Source organism: Mastigoproctus giganteus, chromosome 4 (assembly GCF_048544385.1).
Source record: "Mastigoproctus giganteus isolate SK-2022 chromosome 4, ASM4854438v1, whole genome shotgun sequence".
NCBI classification, from domain to species: Eukaryota; Metazoa; Arthropoda; class Arachnida; order Uropygi; family Thelyphonidae; genus Mastigoproctus; species Mastigoproctus giganteus.
Window position 1 is genome coordinate 173,242,707 of NC_143578.1, and position 14,179 is coordinate 173,256,885.

General features: G+C 37.6%; 1 protein-coding gene across 3 annotated transcripts in view; it reads right to left on the reverse strand.

Annotated features, from left to right (window-relative positions):
• Window positions 1–818: 818 nt before the first annotated feature.
• The window catches only part of LOC150087208 (nucleoredoxin-like protein 2), a 40,374-nt gene continuing 27,013 nt past the window's right edge, over window positions 819–14,179 (reverse strand). For 2 of the 3 annotated variants that reach the window (XM_090371884.1, XM_090371883.1), the window contains exons 2-4: window positions 10,037–10,082; window positions 7,987–8,281; window positions 820–1,035 (exon numbers count right to left, since the gene is read on the reverse strand). In XM_090371884.1, the coding sequence (XP_090228010.1) occupies window positions 897–1,035; window positions 7,987–8,276 (429 nt within the window). In that variant the 5' untranslated portion in view covers window positions 8,277–8,281; window positions 10,037–10,082 and the 3' untranslated portion in view covers window positions 820–896. Of the gene's footprint in view, window positions 1,036–7,986; window positions 8,301–10,036; window positions 10,083–14,179 lie in introns of all 3 variants that reach the window. The other variant, XM_090371885.1, reaches the window with a different exon arrangement.

A 14,179-nucleotide genomic window follows, 5' to 3' on the forward strand; every position in this document is an offset into this window, starting at 1 on the left:
TACAATATGTTTATATAGCAGCCAACTAAATTTTCTTTCAGCACGGATAAAAACTCTAGGTCCATAATTTTGCAAACAGACTACTAATTATTAGAATGAATAATGGTAATAATATCAGATTTTACAATTCGTTCCAAAAATTACATATCTCACTTTTGAAGAATAAAAGTTTCCTGAACTACTTGATTTTTTATTAAAATCACGTAATTCTGAAGTTGTAAAATTAAAAGAATACTATCACATGTCTAAGTGGCTGATGATAAATGACATGCAAAATAAAAATTTACAATAGCAGCTAATAAACATTTCAGGAAAAATAATTATTTTCAAAAACAAGCCTGCTTGTGCTTTTATCGCTTCTCAGCTTTTGGCTAAGATCAAAGTGCTCGTGACTTTAAAAGTATTTTCAATACATTTTATAAGGAAAATCAAACAAAAATAAAATATCTCTTAACATACTTATCATAGATGAGAGGAATTAACAGTAATTCATGAATGTAGTGTCAACTGCATTAACTTAGGAATAAAAATCTAAAAAATTTCAAGCAGTAACAAGTGTGTACGAGTCCATTTATACTAACAAACAGTGAGTAGGTATACACAACTAATAAGCACATACATAATATTTTTTAATCAGCTCTCTGTGGTTACCTTCAAGGTCCAAGTGTTAAAACTGGAATGCGAAAAAAGATCTAAAATCTCTTTAAAAGGAACATTATGATTATAAAAAAAAAAAGAAGACAATTTTCAGAAATAAAAAAAAAAAAAAAAAAAACAATTTTCAGAACTAGCCTGATAATTATATAATATTCCGGAAATAAGCTACCTACAGTAAAGTACTGTGTGTGTGTGTGTGTATACACACACTGTACATTCACTACTTTTTTCAATTATTTCTATTTTGACCATTCTTTAAATGCTGCAGGACCGTTGCTCTGTACATCGCTACGGCCATTTTTGGTCAGAAGTGTACCGTCCTTCTTTACTATTACAAGGAAAGGAATGCCTCGAACGTCATATTTCTCACTTATACTCCTACAAGAGATAACCAAACAGTAAAATATAATATATAAATCAATTTAATTATTTAATTATATATAATCAAATTTTATTATTTTGTATTTTTTCCTATTATTCATGCTTGTTATATTTCGAAAAAATATCTTTTAATCTGCAGGAAGGTTAACCCTTTCTGGAGTGAGGTCCCTGAGCAGTGGAGTGAGCTTCTTCATTAAATTTTGAAAATTTGTAAAAATGGAAACTTTATATATAAACATTTAAATACAGTATTTATTTTCTGTTATTTTCTAAAAATATTTATTTTATTCTAAATATTTATTGTTATTTTTACTTGGCAGTGCAATATTAGAGTGTAATTATTTCAAAAATAAAATCAGAAATTTAAAAAATGCAAAAAAATTGTTAAATTGTAAAAATAAAAATAAAAAAATACTTTAAATAATTTGTAAAATCTCATTATTTCTTTATTTTTTTGATGCAATACTACTATCAACCTCCTCTATTTATACATCACTTGATTCAATTTCATCAATTTCCACATCAGAAGTCTGGAGAATTTTGGCTTTTGTGAACAAAATGAGTTAACAATGGCTGAACTCAGCAGTCTCTCCTCTGATTTTAAAATCTATTTTCATGCTGTCATTTATTAGGCATTGTGTCCACAATTACTTAGAAACAAAGATAAGAGATGGTAGCACTTATTAAAGATTTAAAGACATTTCATACATAAACAGACATTATTTGAATTGTACTGGAAATAAGCTTGAAAAAACGTCTGTGCGTGTGTGTATAAGTATTTAGAAGAAGAGGTTAAAGAATGGATGTGTGTGTGTGTGGGGAGGGATAGACCTGAAACTAAAATGCCCTTAAAATTTCAAAATAGGATGCTAACCAAAAATGTGAATATATGAAAGGCATACTTATACCGGGTGTTTCAAAAACATGTGAGACATTCAGGATCAATTCAGGACCTGAAAAATAATGAAAATATTCATATAAATGTGTCTGATTCTTAATGTTGTTTGAATTTTAAAAAATGGCTACAGAGTTTCCACTGAAAAAAAATAATGAATAAGAATAGGCAGACACATACCTAGTAAATATTTAGCAATAGCATTAGTATATCTATATCTTTATTGCAATCAGTGAAAAATTTTACCTGTATGCCCATAACAGCAACAATGCTAATAGTGATATGATGCAAGAAAAAGCTTTTACAGCATCAGCCAAAAAAAGAGAGAAAAAAATCCACCTCCCATTCACCTTTCCATCCACTCCAAAAGTTTATCCAGTTCTTCCTTTAATTTATTTAAGCTAACAACTTTCACGACAGAGAGCAATTTTTTCCAGCAATCAACCACTCACTGGCTAAAGGCAAACTTCTGCACATATAATCTACAACTGTCTTTCCTCAATTTGAATTTATGCCTTATCAAGTGTATAATCTGAGCAAGCAAAAGAATCCCATCAGCATTGAGCTTGCTCAATCCATTTAAAGCCTTAAACATTTCAATCAGATTACCTGATTGAAATGTTTAAGGAAGGATGTAGATTTACTTGAGCGTGTACAGAGAAGGGCAACAAGATTGGTGAGGGGAATGAAGGGATCCTCTTACCAAGAGAGGCTTAAGTTCTGCAAATTGCAGTGGCTGGAGACTAGGCACCTGCGCGGTGATCTGATTGAGGTATATAAAGCCTTGAATGGGTTGAGCACGCTGAATTCTGATGGGATCCTTCCACTTGTTCAGATTACGAACCTAAGGGGGCATAAATTCAAATTAAGAAAAGACAGATGTAGAATAGATGTGCGGAAATTTGCCTTTAGCCAGAGGGTGGTTAATTGCTGGAACAAACTTCCATCTGTCGTTGTGGAAGTCGATAGGTTGAATAAATTTAAGGAGGAACTGGACAGGCATTTGGAGGGAATGGTGTGATTTTTTTTTTTTTTTTGGCTGATGCTGCATAAGCTCATACACTTGCTTTCTTGCATTACATGCCACTACTACTACTACTACAGTTCTTGTAACCCTAAAAGTTGAAATTTGTGTCGGACCATTAACTTAGAAAGATCACTTAAAACCGATAAAGATCATTGACAATTTAACTGTAAAGTATATATACAACACATTCCAGAGTTAGGTAAAGTCGGTCAGAATTTTTGTTACCTCTTGGGCTTTCACAAATTCAGGGCACTTAATGTCCTTGAAGGAATGGTCCACATTCCTCTTCTTAAGCCAACAATTTGGGCAAACAACAGGTTCCTCCATTTTAGGACAGTCTTGAATTTGATGACCCAGGTCACTGCAATGTCCACAGGTAAACTCGGACTGGTGGCAGTTTTTAGCCGAGTGTCCGTAGCTAAGACATTTAAAACAGCATGATGCTGTGAAAAAATCCTTCATACCATGGATAGACCATCCGACAAAAACCTTGCAATTTGAAGCCAAAAGCACTTTCCTAATTTTATTTGGGATCTCAAGAACCCAATGTTGATTGTTTTTATTCTGAGACCTGATTGTAAAATGTACCTTAACAGACTCGAAATCTTCCTGGGAAATCCCATGATCCACAAGGTTTTTATTGAATAAGTCTTCCAGAAAATCAGAGTCATTGACATCTTTAGGTATGTCATATATTATGGCACTTGGATTTAATTTTTTAGGGGAATCCACAGAAAATTTTAACTCCTTGAACTTAGGGCAGGATTTAAGTTTATTTAGATCCTTGCTGTTGTCAGTTTCGATTAGAACTCCCTTTTCTCTTATTTTTCTTATTGATTTATTCTTTAATTTTTTAAATTCAGGTTTAAGACTTTTAGAAATTTCAGCTTTAACTTCCTCACCAGTTTTACAATTACTATCTGCATTTGCTTTAACTATGAATATGTACTTTATTTGAACATCCGGTAAGTTAACAATACTCTGAGATTGTTTTCCAGTGCCTAAGGCAACCATACCCGTAGAGGTGGGAGCCGAAATGGTTGGCAAGACATTTTGTTGTTTCCTCTCAACTTTAAGATCATTTAATTTTGTTCTCAACTTTTCATTCTCTATAGTTAGATCTATCACTAACCTTTCCATATTGTTCCAATTTTTGGACATCTTAACAAACATAAGAGGTGTCACAGTAGAGCCCTCTATAAATGCATCAAGCATATTTGCTTTTAATCCAAAAAGATAGTCAAGAATAGCTGCACTACCAGTTTGTTCACAATCTTGAGAATCATTAAATGTATGAGTAGAATTTAAAGGTCCTTTTATAGGGAGAAATTTATCTTCCAGTGTTTTTTCCATCATAGCTAGAGGTTCCTTGAAACTGGTGTCTGGAACTTCAGAGAAAGTCAATTCACCAGACAACTTGGCTATTGAAGCACTATATAATCCGACAGTTTGGACGACAGAAATTTGTATGGGGGAGAATCATCAAAGCTTTCCAGGAACACGAAGCCGCCTTTCCATTAGGCATTGTGCAAGGGCTTTGTGACTAATGCTGTATGTCGCTTCACCCTACGGTGGGACGTCACTTTAAGAGACTTCACCTGAGGAGGGGGGGTGGATTATCACTCCTCTCTGACCTTGACTGGGGCTGCAATCCAGTAGGCAGAAATCCGAACTGCTGAAAAATGATGATCTTCCACTGCAGAACATGCCTGGTTCGATTAAACCTACACACAATTTGAAAGCGTTAGAATAAACGGATCCGGGAGATACTCACCTTGGGAGGGGTAGAACCATTTGGCCATTGCACTGTAACATGTGAGAACCTTTAAACATCACTTATACTAGAAAAATCGAGTGACAATCAGGAGCACTTAAAACAACCATTTAACTGTGTCCGCGCCACCTGCCAGCAGCTCTATCTTTGGCTGAGGTAGCAATAGAAATATCTGGTTTTGAAAGAGGTGGAAATAGAGATGGGCAAAAGTTGCAGCCAAGAGACCAGAATGCCCTACTACCATTTTGACAAGAAGCAAGTTTTCTACTATTAGCCTGTTCGAAATCTAGTTTAGGCTGATTAATTTTTGCCAGCTTTGGTGTAGGCAGAAAATGAACTTGGAGATTTGGAAACAAGCCAATTACAATATGCAACATTCTCATCTTGCCCAGTCTTAGCACATTTATTGGAAACCCAAGGTTTAGATACAGGATGGGATTTTAAGGTGAAGTGTGGAATAAAGGATTCCATTCCTACAAGAATAATTTCAGTTACAAGATATAAGAAAACTTGACATCAGAAGAATTAAAACAGTAATCCAATCAAAGCAAAGAAGAATAGCAATCTCGCAGATCATCCCATTTTGGATTTTTGTAATGCCAAACAACACAAGGTTGAGAATGGCCAAGAGGTGTCTAGAGCAAAATCACCTCGATGTGTACTTAGAAGGGTTGTTTGTGAGAAAAAGATCAAGTGTGTTGGCTAGGATTGCACGGTATTCTGATATTCTGATAGGTAAATGAACAATCGGTGCGAGGTCATTAGTAATTGCAAAAGCCTTAGCATCTCGACCAGCTGGGTCTGCGTGACTAGAAAATGGAAGCCAGCTGGAGTCTTGAACATTAAAATCATCAAGGTAAATTACCTCACTGTTAGAAAAGTTGGACTGGAGAAAGTCAGGTTTCAAAGAGAGGAAGTCGAAGAGTTCAGAGTGAGTAGTGGAGTTTGGAGAATGATAGAGGCAACAGATGAATTTGACAGTATGTGATAGAGAGATTTTAAGCCAGAGGAGATTGAAAAGAGGTGATTCCAAATCACTAAGTCTCTGACAGGGAATATCAGATGGACATATGCACAAGTACCACCTTTAAAGTGAAAGGAATCATACAGAAAATAGTTCGGACAACTGAGATGAGCAGTGGTTGAATCAACCGATAACTGGGATTCTGCCAGACTAAGTTGATGTTTGTTTGTTTTTTGGTTTTTAGGAGCGCTAGCAACTAAGGCCATATTGCTCCGGGAATATGCGGTGGTCATTCCCTGACCTTTCCGCATCCTCCGTATTTGGTGGTGACGGGCTCGAACCCTGGTCTAATCAAGAAGCATGTGCTACGCACTGCTGCTGCTCCTTCCCACCTGGCTACGGAGGCACCAGACTAAGTTGAAATGAACATCACTGAAATTACAATTGAGACCACGTATATTTGTGAAGTGAATGTGGAAGTAAGTTTAGATCTTTTTGCAGATAAGTTTGTTCTATTATTTTGACAATTCATGGTGTATTCAGAATTTAAAAAAAAGGTGGCGAGGATATGCTGTATGACATAATGAAATTTTTGGATATGGCGTACACATGGTAAGAATATGTGCAGTTCCTTAACATAATGTGGCTTTGACAATGCTCCCTGCATATACACTACTCAGACTCTCTTCAATCACTATCTTGCAGAGTAGAGGCAGCAAGATTATACACTAGCTGATCAAGAATATTCCTAGAGAGTTACCAATAGGTTCGGTCCAGTGTACTCTCCAGCAGCCGACCTGCGAACAGCATTTTAAAGCTATACCCTTGAAATGTAAGGAAGATTGGACCTTGCCATGATGTCCATCATAACCTCAAAAGACATCAATTGTACTGCATGATGGAAGAGATAGGGAAGGCAAATTATCTCTTAACCAATGTTTAGTCTCAGGAGCTTTTCTCTGAAGACTAAACATGAGTTCCTCCACTTCAATCCTCCAATAAGCAAAGTGGTAGTATTGCACTGGTTGATGAGAGTCATCTATCACCTAGTATTGCCTGGTAACACAGAGGGGCAGCATTCCTCCATGTAGTGTGGATGCCACACCTCAACCCTTGCTTACATTGGTTTGCACCTGGGGTGTAAAGTACCTAGCATAAAATAGGTAGCATAATGTGCCTACAAGTGTGCTAGGTGCCTTATTTCAGGACTTGCACACGGAGGTTATATCCAGTTACTAACAGGCCCACAGTCGTGAAGGTTAAAGCAGAGGATTTGGCTATCACAGACCAGCCAGACTTTGCTGAAATTAGGTCTTTGACTTGAGTTTCACCCGAATATCAGTTCCATCAGCGTTTTAAGACTCCCAGGTAGCAAGCATAGCTTGGCATTTCTGAGATAATGTCAGTGACAGCCTCAAGGACCTCTGTGTTTAGACTGGTTTGGTAGACAGTGAAGAATTAATTGAAACACAAATATGTATGATGATAATCAAAAAAAAAGAAACTGCATAAGCAACCAGCTGCAGTGAATTTCAATTTTCCAGATTACTGAAACCAGCTACACTGACCTCTTCAAAGGGGACAACTCCATATAGTGGGGACTTTTTTCTGAACTAGTGGAATTTGCTTTAGAGAGGTTTCACTGTATTTTATACAGTTATATATATTGGCACTATGAGCTTTGCTTTCCAGACTTGACTTCCGAACACTGGATTAACTCATTCTGCTAACCCCGATAGGAACCTGCTAATTCAGTTCCTGGACTGGATAGGATTGCATCATCTCTTCTTCTACTTTGATCCCCCTCCCTTAGTCGCCTGGTGCAGTTTCTGCCCCACTGACCTGTGGGTGGATGCATTCTTCTACTTCATGCACCTACTTTAATCTGTCTTATCCCATCTTGCACTGCTCTCTCCCACTTTCTACTTCACCCCTCCTTTTTTTTTTTTTGGACCTTCCCTAGCAACCATAAAATGAATAAATGATTGTTTAAAAAAATGTCTGTCATCAGTAGTATAGCAGATGTTGAACTATCAAGTGAATACAGTTTCAGGAATATTATAATATCCAGAATTCAAGTCTGATTATACCAGTACAGTATCCAGGATTAATACACAAAACTTATTCCTAAATACCCAAAACATATAAATATCAACCTAACATCATTCAAATATGGATAAAGCTTAGTGGAAAACAAGCAAATTTCAGAATTACTGTTAAAGACAACGTAAAATTTAACATACTTCAGTCATTTATGATTTATGAATTCCATCTTTCTAAAAACTTACTTTGCTACCGGGGAATCAAATGGCACTGCCAACCAGTCACCATGACTTTGATTCATGTAATCAAACATAGCCTCAGCAGTCTGATCTGATGATACAAAGATGATTTCAAAAGGTTCCTTATCCTTAATTTCAGTATACATATCAGCAAGGACTGGAGTAAAATTGCGACATGGTGGGCACCAGTGAGCAGAGAAGTAGAAACCAATTATTTCCTTATCAGCCAAAGCTTCATCAGAAGAAATCTCTGATTTGTCTTTTTTTACTAACTTCTGACCACTGAGAAATTCCATTTTTTCTGTAACAGTAATGCATTACTATAAGAAGAGAGAAATAAGAAATAAATATACAAAAAAAAAAATGCCATTATTGGTAATTTTCAGATTTCACTGGGAGAAATCCAGGTTTAAATACTAATTATATTTGTTTCTTTCCAAAATTAACATCATCATGAATGTACCGTATTTTCCCATGTATAAGATGCAACTTTTTTTGAAAAATTTGGGGTCTAAAAACTGGGTGCGTCTTATACAGTGGTTGTAGATTTTTTTTACTTGCATTTCACACTTGTTGTCTTTGCACTCATTGTTTCACACTTATTACAGGTATATTAGGTTACATTTTGCCACATTCTGCCCAGAAATGGCTCAGAAAAGATTTTCGTACAGTGCTGAATTCAAGTTAAAAGTGATCCAGTTTGCAAAAGTGAATGGAAATCGAGAAAACAATCCGAGACCGGCTACGGGAAGAAGAAACCCTACTGAAAACGTCATGGCAGAAGAAGGCCATTAGAGGCAAGTCAGTAAAATTGCTTGATTTAGAGAGGGAATTGAAGATTGAGGAGCAAAGGGCAATTAGAATTCCTGTATCCACAAAGATGGTTCAGCATGAGGCAAGAAGAATTGCTGATGAAAAAGAAGTTACTCATTTCAAAGGACACAATTGGTGCTTCGGGTTCACGAAACGGAATGGACTAAGCATGCGTACATGCACCAGACTTGCCCAAAAGATGCCTGAAAGCTATAAGCAGAAGGTCCTTGAATTTCATCGTTTTGTCTTCAATGATGTCATCAACTGAAACTGATGTGTCTGGACTTCACATTTAGCAATGTGAAGTCCAGACACATCAGTTTCAGTTGGGACAGATTGCAAATATGGACAAAGTCCCCCTTCAATTTGATGTCCCAAGTAACAGAACTGTTGATAAGAAGGGGGTGAAAACTGTAACTGTGAAGACAAGTGGACATGAAAAGAGTCATTATACAGTTGTTTTAGCTTGTTGTGCCGACGGAACCAAGCTGTCTCCTATGCTGATTTTCAAACGCAAAACAATGCTAAAAGAAGACATTCCTCGAGGAGTGATTGTCCACGTTCATGACAAGGGTTGGATGGATCAGGATTGGATGAAGATATGGTTTGAGAAAGTTTGGAGCAGGAGACCAGGTGGGCTGTTACGCAAACCTGCCCTATTCGTGCTTGATCAGTTCAGGGCACACATAACAAAACATACAAAGAAGATTGCTGCAGAGGCAAAAACAAAACTCGCTGTCATACCTGGAGGCTTGACATCCCAGCTCCAACCACTTGATGTCAGCATTAACAAACCCTTCAAAGCTGCCATGAGAGACGAATGGAACCAATGGATGAAGTCTTCTGATGACAATTTGACACCAGCAGGAAGAGTGAAGAAACCAACTATAGGAGAAGTTTGTACCTGGGTGAAAAGATCCTGGGATAATATCAAGATTGAGATCGTTGTCAAGTCATTTAAGAAGTGTGGCATTTCAAATGCCATAGATGGAACTGAGGACGAGGCAATATATGAAGACAGTGATTCGTCATCAGAAACAGATGAGGACAAGCTAATGGATGGGAGTTTTGACAGTGATGAGTTGTTTGAATTTTATGATGAATAAAACTTGAGTTCAATAACTTTATATAATACATTTTTTTTCAAATTTCAGGCCCCAAAATTAAGGTGCGTCTTATACATGGGGAAATATGGTAAATACTGTATTAGTAATTAAAAACATAGATATAAGTTGTGGCATACCTTTTTAAAAGTTTCAGAATACTGAACAGTATATTCAAGGTTCTCTCTATAAATAAATATTTCAAAATTAAACAAAATTTAATAACAATATTTATGTTAAGAAAATATTACAGCTGATACTATAATGCAACTACTGTTATATGTAATCTGAAATCCTCTTAGATTATATCTTTAATCATTTTACATTAGGTAAAAAATATTAGAGTTTTCATTGTAATTATGTTATTATATAGATTTTAATGGCACCAAAGCTGCCATGACCACACTGCATCTACCACTGTAATATATCATACGAGGTGCTACCGAAATGTTCCCGAAATTTGAATGTTGTGCAGGAACTACATCTAGTATGGACTTGTGGCACTAGGTAACACTGCATGCATCTTTTGTGACTCGTGCAAGTGGTGTTGGGCTGGATAGAGTCACTGAATATTCATGCGTAGTTCTTTGGTGGTATGTTTCAAGTAGTTTGCAATTGTTGCAATGGCTGATGTGAGAGAGCAACGTATTTGCATCAAGTTTTGTTTCCTTCTTAACAATACAGCAGCAGAAACCCATAAGAAGTTGAAACAAGCTTTTGGTGACAATGCTTTAGGCCAGATGCAGACCTACTACTGGTTTAACCATTTTAAAAACAGTCGAATGTCAGTTGATGACGACGATCACTCTGGGTATCCATCATTGAGCACCACCCAGGAAAATGTCGTCGCAAAAGTTTGAGCGGCGATCCGTGAAGACCACAGGCAGACCTTCCACAATATTTGTGGCACTGTAGGCCTATTGTATGGCACGTGTCAGCAGGTTTTGTCAGATGAATTGAACATTATGAGGATTACAGCCAAGTTCGTGCCATGGTTACTGAGTGAAGACCAAAAGCAGCATGGCATGGAAGTAGAGATCTTCAAGAACAAGCCAGGAGTGATCAAAACTTCCTTTCTATGGTTGTCACTGGTAACGAGAGTTGGGTATATGGGTATGACCCAAAAACCAAGCAACAATCATCCAGGGGAAGAGCCTATCTTCGCCACAACCAAAGAAAGCCCTACAAGTGAGGAGCAATGTGAAGTCCAGGCTAATCTGTTTTTTGGACATTGACAGGATTATCCATAAGGAATTCATCCCTCCTGGCCAGACCATCAATGCAAAGTTCTACTGTGACATCCTGCGGTGATTAAGGGAAGCCGTTAGGAGGAAACATCCAGAGAAGTGGAGCACAAAGAACTGGGTCCTTGATCATGACAACACACTGGCCCACACATCTCTTGATGTGGTGCAGTTTTTGGCATCCAACAAAATGACAATTATCCCCCACCACCCTTATTTTGCAGACTTAGCCCCCTGCAACTTCTTCCTCTTGTCAAGAATGAAAATCAAGCTGAAGGGTCAAAGATTTGACAGCATAGAGAATATCCAAACTGAATCGCAGGTGGTGCTGAACACTATGATGAAGAAGGACTTTCAGGATGCATTCAAATCATGGAAGAAGTGTTGAGATCGGTGTTTACACTCTCAAGAGGACTACTTCGAAGGTGACAGTGGTGAATAAGACCCAGGGTATCTAATTTATTTTATAAATACATTTCGGGAACTTTTGGGTAGATCCTCATTCTTAGATTTTGGTAATGTTTTTTGTACAGTTCCACATGAATGGCACTATTCAAATTGGAGCAATAGGGGCAGGACAGAGATAGTTGAGTGACAGGAGACAGAATGATTATTAATGGCCACTGTTCTTAATGGACTAACGTTATTAGTAGAATCCCTCAAGGTTCAGCGGTGGGTCTCTTACTGTTTTCAATAAGAGGCCCAACACTTAACCTATTAATAATGCTGATAAAGATATATCAAGTTTCATTTCTAAGTTTTCTACTGATACAAAGGTCAGAAGAGTGGTATATGACAGTAACTATGGTATACTACTCCGTAGCCGAGTGGGCAGGAGTGGGAGTGCAGTAGCACACGCTCTTTGAGTAGACCGGGGTTCAAGCCCCTGACTGCTGAATACGGTCGATCTGCCAACCTGCACTGGACCAGCGTGGCAGATTATGGTCCATTTCCCTCAGCATGAATTGTTGAGGAGGCTTCCACCCTGCAGCGGGTTGATAATGGTTGCACTTTACTTTTTTTTTTTTTTTTTTTACTACAACAACATCTGGATAAATTAGGCATGTGGGCTAAAAAGTGGAAACTGAGGAAAGGTGTTGCATTTAGTAGCAATACTTTCAGAATTTCCCTGGGCTTATGGCTGTGAAGGGCTTTTGTAACACTGTTTAATATATATGTATATATTGAACATTTGCAATAAAGATATTCTTTCTCCTTCCTCCCCATCTCTCTTTCTCTTTCTGTGTGTGTGTGCGTAACAGACAAATTTAGTGCAACCACACTGAAGGTACTGGAAAATGCAGAAGACCTAGGAGTAATTTTACAGTCCAATATGAAGTTCTCTGAGTGGTGCATATGTGCTGTAAAGACAGCTCATTGGGTTCTTTAAGAATAGGTGCAGAAACTAGCAACAAGATTGGATGAGAGCACAAAAGGGCACTTGTGCTCTGTAATAGTATAGTAGTTGCCACGTGTCATTCATTTAGAGAGGACTGCATTTGATCCTGTCATAGACTGGAAGAATTTCTAAAGGGTTAACTGATCTCAGGTGGTGGGAGTAGGGGTTTTCCCTGCAAGTTATTCTAGGTATTTTAGCCTGTACAACATGCAAATTGGTCTGTTAATACACACTTATATAATACATAATATGTAATATGAAGTTTCTGATGTACTTAAAACCCAACAGGGGTACTCTTGCCAAGACTTGAGTTCCATAAACTGCAGTGTATGGAAGGGCCTGTGAGGAGACCTGAATGAAGTGCTCAGTGCTTTACATAAGTTAAATAAACTAAATGCTGATGGCATCCTTACTCTTTCTTGGATGACAAACACAATGGGACATAAATTGGAAAAGAATGGTTGCAGGATAGATGTGTGAAAATTTGATTTCAGCTAGAGAGTAGCTGATTGTAGGAACAAACTTCCATGTGGGTAGTTTGAATAAATTTAAAGAAGATAAAGAAGAGTCAGAGAAATTTTTAGAAGGATAGGCAGGAGAAGTGGGTATTTTTTTTCCCTGATGTTGTATAAGCTTGCTTCCTTGCATCATTTTGTCACTACTAATATATACTGAGTGGCTAGTTTATTAGGTACACAAATATTATAGTGGTCATTGTAGCATGGGTGCCCAGTGTTAGTGGTCCTGTGCCCGTAGCTACTTGTTTTTAGTTGACAGGTGGAACCTGATGAGGCTATCTGTTACAATATCTATGACATGGTCCAACACATTGTCCATTTCATTATACTCCTTTGCACACATTTGCTGTGTACTACACTGTTATTTAACCAACGTGATTAATCTGTTAGTCTGTATGATGTTTTTCACACTGTCAGCATACACCAACAAGCTGTTTCCAGCCATATATTAATGATAACCCCAGGGGCTCACATCTGGTGAGTATCGGCTTGGCACACCCAGGGTCCTGAGCTGGATATCATCATTCTTCTCTTTCTTGGTGATTCTCTTCTACTTTTGACTCTCTCCCTCTCTCTCTCTCTCTCTCTCTCTCTCAGGGTAACTCGGGAATTTTTTTTGGCTGGTGCAGCATAAGCCTCAGGCTTCCTTGCATCATATAGTTAATAATAATCATAAACATAATCATATTGGCGAAGGTGTATCAGGCTTAATGTCGAAGTTTGCAGATAATACAAAAGTTGGCAGGATGGGCAACAGTAATCAGGGTGAGCTACTACAACAAAATCTAAGAAAATTGGGTGAATGGGCTGAGAAATGGCAGTTGAAGTTTGAAAAAAACTGTGTGTATGCTGAGCACACATAGCGGAAGTTAAGTGAAACTTCTTTAAGCCAACATTTATCTCTTGAACGAGGATCCCATATTGACCGTGCGAATGCTGTAGGTGATGAATCTGCACGAATGGGAGCTACGGAGATATGAGACGTTCCATTACTAAATCTAGTTTCGGCAAGTGCTGTGGCATCGGATGATATTTAAAAAACATTTTACGTCGATAGAGTTGGAATCACTTTGTTCTTGAGAGAGCCACAACAGCTTTTACAGGCCAACATTTGACTTAAAT